The 13,516-nt window shown below is 32.2% G+C and overlaps 1 protein-coding gene across 1 annotated transcript; it reads left to right on the forward strand.

Annotated features, from left to right (window-relative positions):
- Nucleotides 1-7,782: 7,782 nt before the first annotated feature.
- LOC134241474 (uncharacterized) lies at nucleotides 7,783-12,136 on the forward strand. The gene is made up of 6 exons (XM_062723512.1): nucleotides 7,783-8,445; nucleotides 8,699-9,421; nucleotides 9,536-9,967; nucleotides 10,249-10,379; nucleotides 11,157-11,182; nucleotides 11,341-12,136. The coding sequence occupies exons 1-6, from the start codon at nucleotides 7,803-7,805 to the stop codon at nucleotides 12,134-12,136; spliced, it is 2,751 nt and encodes a 916-aa protein (XP_062579496.1). The 5' UTR covers nucleotides 7,783-7,802.
- Nucleotides 12,137-13,516: the final 1,380 nt, after the last annotated feature.

The following is a 13,516-nucleotide window of genomic DNA, read 5'->3' on the forward strand; positions in this document are numbered from 1 at the left end:
TGCCGTTCACCATTGCTAAATGACTTGATCAACTTTGCTGCACATTTGTAAAGCTATAATAGTGTTCACTGCATTTTACATGTCATAAAACAAGATTAATGACAAGATATTGTCTTCATTAACTGTACCCATTTGTACCTTGAGAAATTTTTGTTGCACTGTTTGTAAGCATTTGTTGCATGTTGCTGAGATGTGAAAGTTGCATGTTGCTGCATTTGGCCTTGGACTTTGCTAGTGTTCATTATTCCAACAGAGATCAACAGCTGTTTTTGCTAATTAATTTTTTTACATGTATTTAATATGTGATCCAATAATGTCAAAATTGTTAACAGAATGGCATATCAGAATTTTTTTTAATAAAGAATTGTATTCCTGGATGTGGGTTGGGTGGGGGTTAGGGTGAGACATTTGTTGGACAAACATGTACTAGTATATTAATTTATTAAATTTACATGAATTTGGGTATAATTGTTGGATCCGTCCATGAAAAGTTTTTTTTGTTTACCTCAAAGTGATTAACCATTTCATTAAACGTGTAAATTCATATGTTTCACAAAATCAGCAAGTAATTATTTTTTACAATAAAAATCAGTATTTGATAAGAAAAAAAAAACACACCCAAAAAATCTTTTTAATATATTTTACCTTTATTAGAAATCTAAATCATATATGATGCATAGAACAATTTTTGAATCTGATAGTTGAACTTTATAGAAATTTGAGATTTTATTCATACTTCTGCACTTTTTAGCTTTCAAGATACATGTCAATCACTAAAAAAATGCAAGTTATAGATTATAGCTAGGCTAAAAATTTGGAGGAAAAAAACTGTCTCATTTAAATCTATGATATATTCTCTGAAATTTTGAAAGATCAAAGATAAAAATAGAAAGAAAAGAAAGTAGTTGTTAAATGACATTCCATGAAGGAAAAAAAATCAATAATGTTTAAAAAAAAAAATTTGTATAGGACTAATGAAAAAATACATTTGTCTGTATATATACATGTTTGCATGTGAAGTCATTTAGATATTATAGTATGTAAACATGAAATGAATTCTTTTATTTTAGAAACTTTAAAATTAACCTCCATGTATTTCTGATTCATTATTTCTATGTTTAATTTGTAAATTTTATAATTTTATGTCCATCAATTTTATTATAATAATGTTAATTTTGAATGATCTTCTAGCTATAATTATAGCTTTATGCCTTTTCATGAACTAGTCTGTAAAATATTTTTTGTTCTGTTCAGCTCATGCTGGGTTGTTTGTGATCTTACTGCATGTATATTTAAATTTGTTTACATTTTGTACATTTTATTTTGTTATCAGCTGTGATAAGTGCTTTTATATTCCCACTTTGTTTTATATCTTTGTAAGATAATTATTTTTCACTGTTACATATTAGTATTTACACTTTATACTTGAAAAAATAAATATGACTTTGTCAATTTTCAAAGTTTACTTTTTTTAAAAATTCAGTTACAGATCATTTATAATAAAGTAGAATATGATTGAAATATTGTGCCTTTTCTTTTTAATACTGAAGCATGGTGCTTGTGCCATAAGTACTTTAATTATGCATGAATAAAACTTGATTAGTGCTTGACTTTGACTTGGGGGAGGGGGGGATAAGGATGATTTCAAATTTCTATTAATATCTATATAATTATCAAAGAACAAGCTTTTTTCAAATTTTAAAACTTAAAAATTTCAAGATTTATTGAATAAATAAAAGAAAACTGATCTTCATTTCCAAATTTATTTTGTGACAATATTCATAATAATATATATTAACCTAATTGAAAAACAATTGTTTCGTACATCAATACAGCCAATTGGCAATCCAATAACATGAATAATGAATGTTTACAATACATGCCAAATAAGAGGTTAGATAGCATAATAAAGAATAACTTACAAACATGAAAGGCAGTGTAATTATAACATTAAAAAAAAGACTTGTCAAACTTTCACCATGTTCATAATTTTGAAGAAAAAGACATATGAATTTAAAAACATGTTAACTTTGAAGAAAGCACAATACATGTATGTATAACAGTTTTCATTGAACTACCATGATTACTATTGCCTAAGGAAGCAATAACTATTGACATATATGTACAAATATTACAAAGTTGTCAAACTTTCACATTCATGCAGGCAATATTTTGAAAATTAAACAAATGCTAAATGTTACACCAAAAACTTAATTTCGAAGCGAGCAACAAAATACTTTGATCTTTACATTGAGATACTATTGCCAAAAATATTGTGGCAATTCTGATACATTATATAAAACTCTGTATTGTGTTTCCACTAACAAGTTAATCCCATTCATAATGGTCAGGCAAACAAATAACAAACCTATCATTGCCTTTAATCATATACAAACACTTTGACTGAAAATTATCAGCATTTACAATAACTCTAGATTTAGCTTCCTTTACTATGGTGAGAAAAATAAGAATAAGCACCAGTTTCATCATCTGACATCAACACATTTTTCCATCTTTTCAAGCTTTTTACCAATAAGAATGCTGGCAGTTTTGATCAAACATTAATTTTTCAACCACCAACATGACCAAAATAACATTAATTTCTTTTTGTTTTAATCACATAATTGATGGATTTCTAGATTTACTTAACTACCCTTCACTCCTTAATTCTTGGCACATTATTTATAACTAGTCTGTATATTTCATCCATCTCCCAACCCTTTATAGTCGTCTTTATAAGTGATAATCTCGCTTGATAAAAATTATTTGTTAGATTGCTGAAAATTCACTTTAAGTGAGTTTATTGCCTGTAGAGACAACTATAAATGGTAGGGAGGTGGATAAAATACACTCATGGGCAACAGAATGTGTCTAGAATTAGGGAGTGAAAGGAAGTTAATTGACCGATGCTGGAAAGTGGAGAAATTCTCCCCAAAAGTGCGCAAAAATATTTTAATATTTTTGCATTACGGGATCTGTACACATAGCATTATGGTCAGAGACAAATACATGTATATATAAACCATAACGCAACAGATCTGCAGCTAGATTTCTAAGTACATGTCGTGTCACTTTCAGAATATATTAAATTGCCTTTCAGAAGAAATCTATCAAAAATACTACATATGGATTGTCTAACTCAACATTCAGAAAATTCTCGATTGCTACATGCTCAAAGATTTTCAAACATCCAAATACCATTTTCCCTATCCCAAAAAGTCTACTTATACCATTTTTAAATTAAATCAAAATTGTCAGTATTTTTGTCAGTTGATGAAATTATCGAAGTAAAAAAAGAAACCTCAGAATAGAATATGATCATTGTAAATACATACGAGTAAATATATTGCTTAAGATTTTTAAGGCACTGCTCTATAAATGTAAATATATTGCTGAAGATTTAAAAGGCACTGCTCTTAGGGACCAGGCAAAATTTATCATGTGCACAATGATTTGACCAGTACAAAGCAAAATCCTCATTTTGAAAAAGTACGTGTCCCATGGCTTTGGTATTTTAAAAAAAATCAGTCCCACGCTTTGGGATTTTCTGTATAAAAAAAGTTAATTGTTCCATGGTTACATCTTGGTGTTAGTGAGATAATGTGGAACAATTTTAAAAAAAACTAATTAAAAGAGTCTCTCAGACTACAGATATTTCAAACATCGAAAACAATGTTTTTTGTTTGTTCATTTTCATCTGTTGTAATATTTTCCATTAAAAGATTTATGTTGCCATTTGTATCTTCACTTCAGTTTTAAAGATTTGATTTTTTCCCCCCGAAATTTAAAAAAATAAAATGAATACTTCTCTTGGGTTAAGTAATGTTAGTCATTGAAAAAGGTTTGTGTCCCATGGGTACTTAATACTGAAAATGTCTTGGTACCATGGTTAAACTCATTGTCCCATATGCCCGTTTGTATCATCATTAGGATAAATTTTGCCTGGTCCCTTAAACACAGGTAAAAATGTTATCGTCTACTGGACATTTTCGGTTGGGTGAACTTCTACAGCTGTTAGCGACTATGGATAAAGACGTGTGGAAACCATGTTGTGTCAAAACGAAATAACTAATACAAACATGATAAACATGTAATATATTAGATCAAAATGGTTATTAGATACTTCGACATTTTTCAACAAAAAAAGTTAAAAACAAAAAAAAGTATTCCATATAGTATCATGTTACATCCGCACAAAATACCTAATGCCAAAACCGTAAAACTACTAGATGATAAAACATATTCTTTGTATATGAACCACAGTATTTCTGACCTCTTGAAAATACTATATATAATCTTGCAATTAGGTTATCAACATTGGCTCGGTCTAGTTCGAAAGAGAAATTTGGAGATCGGCTCAAAATAACCTGAATACATATAGTTATAAATCTTGGCATCAAACTGTGAATAAGAAGTTTGAAGTCGACTACATTCTCGAAATGAGGTTTTAAAAATTACAAGTAAAAAACTCGCTTGATGCTGAAAGCTGGAGTGAGCTTTACTCCGACAAATCATAATGAAATACTGGGAACGCATTCCACAAAGTTTTCAAGATGTTCGGAATGAATTGCTAATGATGTTAAATTTATGGTTTTATGAACGTAAAGGGGAGGGGGCATTTGAGGTATTTAATCATGTAATATATAATAAACTACAGAAAATAAAGCTACTTTACGATGTATCTGCCCCCCCCAAACAAGCACATCTGATGACCTTTTTTGGCTTGTGAAGGTACAGACACGTAGCAGCAGGGGACTTGGGGGAATTGCTCCCCCAATATTAAAAAAAAAATTAACTGTTGAAAATATTCATTGAACATTGACCGATTCCCCCCCCCCCCTCTTCCCCAATATTTGTTGCAGTATAGTTAAATAGGGTTATATTGCAGTTAAGGAATAAAATTTAGTAATGAAAGATATTGGAACCTATTTTACTTGTCAGTTTCTTCGAGCTAGTCGATTTTTTTCTGACTGTTCAACCCCCCTCCCAAACTTAAAAACTAAAAGATGCTACCTACCTGAGTTAATTTTCTTAATTATGGTCACGGAAAATGCTTGGTTGTGCCCTAAAACTGGAATAGTTCTCAAGGGTCTGGAATTCATGGACCAATTTTATTTTATTAACCCATCGTAATTTTATTTTTTTTATGAAGGCAAGGTTGTATGGTATGTAGTTCATGTTGAAAACCCATAGCGATGTTTGACGACATCCCATTCATGGTGTAAGAAACATTTTAAAATACTTGATATACTTTACTTCTAATATTTGTGCGCATAATGCGCTCCATACTGAAGATCCGTAGTCGCTATCTTTGTAAATTATGTTCACCCAACCGAAAATGTCCACTGCAACGTGGATTTTAAATTTGGGCTAGTCTCTACTTGCTTATGGATTAAAATATCGCCGACATTAAACCTTGATATTTGATAGTCATATGATCGAAATAGATCATGTAACACTGATTATCAATGTGGACAAAACGTTCTAAATCTATAAAACTATGATCTGGATATTTTCCTGATGGAACTACATTCCTAGAAACTGTAAGTATTTCAATAATTTATAAAGAAAATCATGGATTTATATATACGTGGCACACCTTTAAACCGGTGAAAAAAATCAAGAACGTACCGTCATTTTAAAGCAGTGTCTCAATAAGGTTCATTTAAGATGTTATTAAATAAAGGAGTATTAATTAAAAGTGAGAAGTGTTATTTATTGCATCACTCAAAACGTGCAAGTCAATTTTTATTTTATTCTTTTGAATTACCTAAAAATAAGTATTCTTGTCGTTCGATATGCTTTAGTAACCCTAGTAATTACTGTACAAACCCCATATAATGTCTAGTCTTCATTGTTCGTTTGAAACCATTGGCCGGGTATATTTTAGCCTTATCCACGATTAAATATCCCCATGAACAAATAATTTTGTCAATTACATAAAATTATATTTTAATAGTAGATTGAAAATATTATTACCTAATTTTTTAAACATATACTCTTAATTCGAACTAAATAAAAATACTTTACTGTAATTACACCGACTAAGGGGAGCGGACCCAGAATTTTCCATGATGAAAATGAAATTAAAAAGGCGGACTAGAGTGTATTTGTGGCAGCCTCAAGCAGTGCAGTACTATCAATATTAATTGCTTGAATGTCATATGAACCAAAGCAAAACAAACACAGATCTGTTTGATTACATGTACAATATATACAGTAAGTGAGAATGCTGTTATCAAAAAGTTAGCATCCCTTAACAGCAAACCAAATCCACCGTGTCTTGTAAATATATTAACTCTTATCACCCCAGATTGTATTTTTTTGTAAAACTGCTATTTTAATGAGCATATTTTGATAACATAACACCCCCTTTATTAGTATCAAGACATTATCAACCAAAATGATAACCCAAAGTATTAACTGTATTTTATTATAAAATGAAAGAACAAGATATATTTAGGAAACACTATGCGCCCAGCGGCAGCAAAATTCTAAAAAAAAAACTATTTTTATCATATATGTCACAGTCAAGGTTATTGACCTTGGTGTCATTTGAAGGAAATTGATTAGAAAGGTATGGATACCAAATATGAAGTCTCTATCTTTTGTGGTTTGAAAGTTATTTCAAAGGTACGATAAAACTATTTTTAGCATGAAATTCACAGTCAAAGTCACAAGGTCATTGAACTTGGTGTCATTTGAAAGAGATTAATTAGTGGAGTACGCATACTAAATATGCAGTCTCTATCTTCTATGGTTCGAAAGTTATGGCAGAGGTACGAAAAAACTATTTTTAGCATACAGGTCACAGTCAAGGTAACAAGGTCATTAACCTTGGTGTCATTTGAAAGAACTTAATTAGTGGAGTATGTACACCAAATATGAAGTCTCTATCTTTCATGGTAAAAAAGTTATGGCGAAGGTTAAAGTTTGCAGATAAAAATCTATTTTTAGCATAAAGGTCACAGTCAAGGTCACAAGGCCATTGACCTTGGTGTCATTTGAAAGAGCTTAATTAGTGGAGTATGCATACTAAATATGAAGTCTCTATCTTTCATGGTTCAAAAGTTATGGCGAAGGTTAAAGTTTGCAGACAAACAAACAAACAAACAGACAGACAGACAGGACAAAAACAATATACGCCCCGGATCTATCAATCCAGGTGCATAAAAAATGTCTGAAATAGAAAACATTTTTTAAAACCATATTAACTATTCTCCCTAGTTAAAAAATACATTCAAAGAAATTACTTTTCAAAATAATTGGACTGTTTTTATACTGTTGACTCGAATATGTTTTAGTCTTTCTAATTATTAGTATACATTCCAAATACTGTTGAAGTATCATGGTGCATTGCAAAGCAGTGTTTTGATATTTTATTGGTCTCATTAATCCATGAACAAACATTTTGTCTGCCAATCGATTTTATGTGAATCTTCTTTATATCGAGGGACCCATGAAATTACGCCCTCAAGAACCAGTACAATTTTGCTTACCTGTATTACTGTAAAGTAATTATTCTACTCTTTCGCACGAAACCTTGATAAATGTTTTGAATTTTATACATATGACCCGAATTTTTTCGTGAAAGCAACACTTTCAATAATAAATTTATATAAGCATTTCAAGAGGTAAATCCTAATTATAATAAATAAATGCATAAATAAATGCTTTGAAAAAATATCACTTAATAATATTAGTTAGTACAGTGTATGTTAGACATTAATTACAGTAACATCGATTGAATATTGAATTTTCCTTTCAGAGTGTTTTTAATCTGTAAAAAAACACCCCAAAGAATGTCTTCTGGACCAGACGCTGGTGACCGTTCCAGGTTTGCCAAACTGGGAATGGCAATAAACGAAGAATTAACCCAGGCCTGTAGAGATGTCTTAGAAATGGAGGTACCTCCGGGGCTTGTCTATAACAAAGTGAAATCGTCATCGGTTTATAAAAACATACGCCCCGAGCAAGAACTTCGTCTTATAGGTGCCAAAACAGATGGTTATAAACAATTTGATATTACATTGTTATATACACTGATAAGAAACATATGTACAAAGATTCCTCGTCCAACAAAAGGTTGGGGTGGAAACACGATGCCGGCAATAGGACAAATAACGACCGGTGATGACGTTGAGAGAATCAGATTGTTACGAAACAGCATGTTTGGACACATAAGCTCGGCTTCTACCTCAAAGACAGATTTTGATAACACGTGGTCAGTCATAACAGATATCTGCCAAAGATTGCAAACGTGCACAAAGAAAGACTACATTTCTGGTCTTAGTAACATTCAAAGACAGACCTTGGAAGAGGAAAACGAAACAACAGTCATAGAAAAACTTAGAGAAGATTATAAGAATAACCAATGTTTAATGGAAAAGATGTCTTTCTTGGAGCAGGATTTGTTAGAGTCGAAATTAAAATCGGAAAACAAAGGTTAATATTATGCCTACTGTTATTCAGATAAATACTATGTACGATATATGGCGGAAGTTTGTATTACAAGTTAACATAAATTTGATAATTGTATTTAAATTAAGATTGCAACAATATGTTTCAAAACTGAAATGAAAAGAAGTAAATGGAATACATTTAATTTTAAAAGATTTAAAGCTTTAACGAAAAATATAATTTTGATAATAACATTTCACATTTTTACACTTTATTTGAAATGACATATTTGTTACAGAAAATACACTGGTAAAAGACATTCTGCAGAATTGGCAAGAAGAAGACATTGCCTTCATTCCTACAAGAGCAAGTGAAGTGGTTGAGGAAAAGCTTAAAAGTCAGAACCTAATCGCGCTGGTTGGTAATTCTGGTTCCGGAAAATCTGCAATAATTCAACATATTGCTCTCAAGTATAAAGAGCGTGGATGGAATGTCATACCGGTGAATAAGGTGGAAGAAATAAAAACGATCTGTTCAAATGGAGTCTCAGAAACTCGGTTTTTGTTCGTTTTCAATGATCCTTTAGGTAAGGAATCTTTGGATGAAATTTCATATCATTCATGGAAAAGTTTTGAGGAAATGCTAGAGATGTGCTTGAAGAGAAATAAATTATTGATTTCATGTAGACGATGCGTCTTTTATGACAAGAGAGTCAAGGGTATCCTAGTGGATGAATCTACTGCAGTAGAAATTGACAACGAAGAAAATGGGCTCACGGTTGAAGAGAAAAGAGCAATTTTTTACCAGTATTCACAGAATATGAAATTAACCCAAAATATTGAAACTGAAATACTCAAAACAGATGCTTACTTTCCATTGCTTTGTAAGCTTTTTTCAAGGGAGGCAAACTACAAAGAAAAAGGAGTTGATTTCTTTAAAAATCCGTACAAATTTATTAAACGGGAAATTGAAATTTGGAAGAAAAACAGACAAAAAGAAATTTTGCTCTCTTATGTTGATTGTAGCTTTTAAAAACAACCTGAAAATAGATACCATTGTAAGAAGCGATATTTCCATGATGAAATATAAAGAAATTTTAGGAATGTGTGAGTTACAATAAAAGCACATATTTCAGTCATTCGCAGCACTCTAAATGAATTGAAAGTATCTTATGTTAAACGTGTCGGACATGGCTTCCAATTCCTTCATGACTTTGTTATGGAGATAACGACTCTAGTATTTGGTATTGATTGTCCACAAGGGACAATGCAGTACGCTGATAGTGGTTTTCTACGACGCGGAGTGAGGATAGAGGACGATACAGAAGAAGAAGATCGCGATCCCTTCACTGTTTACCTGCCTGAAGAGTACATTGGTGATCTTGTGGACAGGTTTATCATTGACATGCAAACAGAACGACTTATAGATGTTCTACTCAATCCATGTTTAAGGAAAGAGAGTGTCATAAAAACCTTTAAAGAAAAAGTTGATTCACTTGAAAAACTACTTGTCAGAATAAAATGGAAAATAGACAGATCGGAATTTCCAAACGCATTTGAAGGCGCTGGTTTGTCAAAAATTGTTTCCTTGATTGGAAAGATGAAATATGCCCCTTGGTCGGATTCATTATTTTTTGTCATAATGAGATTTCTTCATTTTTCTTGAAAGGTATCTCTGAAACGAAGTTGAAAGAATATCCTATATTTTCTGCATTGTGTGCAAATAGCGATTTAAACCTAATAGATTATCTCAGCGAGGAATATAAAAAAGCATCAATAATGGAAATGTGGGGTAGTTATTTACCAATTCACATTGCTTCTGTATTCCATAATTTTTCAATAATTCAAGAATTAGTAAAGTTTGCTGCCAATGTCAACAAGTTTACAACTTATGGGAACTGGACTCCATTAATGTTAGCTGCTGCAAATGACGACGAACATTTGAGAGAGACTGGACTTCATACAAAAGAGGGAGAAGACGTAATAAAACCATTCTTTGCCTATTAAACAACGGTGCCGACATCAATCTGTGTAATAAGAATGGATCAAGCCCTCTTCTTGGAGCTTGTGAATTTGGGAATGATAGCACCGTACAACTGTTACTGAACAAAGGATCCGACATCAATTTAAGTAACAAGAATGGATTCAGTCCTCTTTATAAAGCTTGTCAAAATGGACATGCTAGTACGGCACAACTGTTACTGAGCAACGGTGCCGACATCAATTTATGTAACAATAATGGAGTCAGTCCTCTTTATATAGCTTGTCAAAATGGACATGATAGCACGGTACAACTGTTACTGAACAACGGTGCAGACATCAATTTATGTGAGAAGAATGGAGCCAGTCCTCTTTATAAAGCTTGTAAAAAAGGATATGATAGCATTGTTCAGTTCTTACTGAAAGGCGGGGCCGACATCAATTTATGTAACAATAATGGAGTCAGTCCTCTTTATATAGCTTGTAAAAAAGGATATGATAGCATTGTTCAATTGTTACTGAAAGGCGGGGCCGACATCAATTTATGTAACAAGAATAGAGTAAGCTCTCTTAATATTGCTTGTCAAATTGGACATGCTAGCACAGTACAACTGTTACTGAAAGGCGGGGCCGACATTAATTTATGTAACAAAGATGGAATAAGCCCTCTCAATATAGCTTGTCAAAATGGACATGACAGCACTGTAATACTTTTACTGAACAATGGTGCTTACATCAATTTATGTGATAATGATGGAACCAGTCCTCTTTTTATAGCTTGTTACAAAGAGCATGTTAACACGGTACAACTGTTACTAAAGAATGGTGCTTACATCAATTTATGTGATAATGATGGAACGAGTCCTCTTTTTATAGCTTGTTACAAAGAGCATGTTAACACGGTACAACTGTTACTGAACAACGGTGCTGACATCAATTTATGTGATTGTGATGGCTGCAGTCCCCTACATGCAGCTTCTCACAATGGATATGATAGCATTGTTCAATTGTTACTGAACAACGATGCCGAAATTAATTTATGTAACAAGAATGGAACCAGTCCTCTGTTTGTAGCTTGTCAGAATAAACATGATAGCACGGTACAACTGTTACTGAAAGGTGGGGCCGACATCAATGTATGTAACAAGTATGGAGCAAGTCCCTTTTATTTGGCTTGTTACAATGAGCATGATAGCATGGTACAATTATTACTAAATAAAGGTGCCGATATCAATTTACGTTGTGATAATGGACCCAGTCCCCTTTATTTAGCTTGTTATAATGGACATGATAGCCTGGTACAACAGCTAGTGAACAACGGTGCCAACCTTAATTTAAGTGATAATGATGGAGTCAGTCCTCTTTATATGGCTTGTCAAGGTGGACATGATGACAGAGTACAACTGTTACTGAGCAATGGTGCCGACATAAATTTATGTAATAATTATGGAGTCAATCCTCTCCACGTTGCTTGCTATTATGGACATATTAGCACGGTACAACTGTTGCTTAAAAACGGCGCAAATATCAGTTTGTGTGACAAAAGTGGAGCAAGCGCTTTGTGGATTGCTTGTCTAAATGAACATGATACCACTATACAACTGTTACTGGATAATGGCGCAGACATCAATTTAAGTGATAATAATGGAACTAGTCCTCTTTATATGTCTCGTCAAAAGGGATATGACAGCACGGTACAACTGTTACTTAACGATGGCGCTAACAAAAATTTAATGATAATTAACGATAAGCTTTAGTTGTATCTTGTCAAAATAAACAGCTTGGCACAAATTTAACTTAACAATGGCGATGATATTGATAAATACTGGTATAACTAGTCGTCCTTTCTCTTAGGATAGTTAAAAAGATGAACATTACAGTTCTGAAAACATGAGCCATTCCAGTTTCATGATTCCTATTACTTGTCATGAACATATCCATCCACCCCCAACGAATCAAGTGTTTCTCTCGCAGGACTAATATCCAACTTTCCAAGTGAGATTCGGAGGACATTTTTTTTTCGTGCAAACAATCAATTCGTTTCGCAGTTTATAATTTTGTTGTACTGATCCTTATTTTAAAATGGATAATAACTCGTGGTTCTGTTGCACCGAGAGCGAATTCCATAATTCCAACGAACCGATACTTTGAAGGTATCCGATCGATACTGAGTAATATCCACAGATTCAATGAATTTGAATGCATAAGATATACATGTATATTTATTGGCTAAATATTCAGCATATGGAGAAATAATCTTCAAGTTTTAGTCTCAATATATAAGAGCAGAATGTGTCCTAATTTTTTTTACCTTGACCCATCCTTGAAGAGTTATCCCCCTTTGCTTTAATTTAATCATGCAAGAAATTTCAATTTTTAAAAATTTATCTGGTGAATAAACATTTTTTAATCGTTTTTCTATTCTTAATAATTATATGCATCTTTCCAAATTAGCTTTTTCCCATAGACCTCAATGCATTCTTAATTAATAAATTACTGCTCAGGCAATTAAATTTTGGAAAAATATCCTCCTGGTAAATCCTTTTCTACTCTAAAATGCTTTGAATTAGTTTCAGAGTATTTGATATAGGATGGATATTTAAGGTTAGAAACTTATGTCCTTTTGTGGATTGGATACCTTAATAGCTGCACTCTGCAATTGCATTTAGGTATACCCTTATTATCTATTATGTGTTTATTATTTTTGTGAAGATTACTATGTTATAGTTTGATTATTGAGATGTGATTAGCCGCTCAAAAATAATAAAATGTTGCTATTAACAAAAACTTTGTTTTATCAGATGATAATCATCTGAATTTGTTGACACCACTTTATAATTAGGTCATGATTATATAAGAGTTGTTTCTATACATGAAATATCGTTACCACTAAAATGCATATCAGTGTCATCATCAAACATATCAATAATACGATGTTTAACAGACAATGATATTTTTATCAATATACAACAGAAACAACAAAGGGCCTAATATAGGGCCCTGTGGCACACCTGGTGAGACTTGCAGTGATTCAGATGTGTACGCACCAATTTGTACACTTTGCGTCGATCATATAAGTATGATTGAAACCATTTAATTGATATTGGATCGAAGTGATAGCATTGGAGTGTTCTGAT

The sequence above is a fragment of the Saccostrea cucullata genome, unplaced genomic scaffold (assembly GCF_032062105.1).
Source record: "Saccostrea cucullata isolate Sc308-1 unplaced genomic scaffold, CSIRO_AGI_Scuc_v1 ctg2901, whole genome shotgun sequence".
Taxonomy (NCBI): Eukaryota; Metazoa; Mollusca; class Bivalvia; order Ostreida; family Ostreidae; genus Saccostrea; species Saccostrea cuccullata.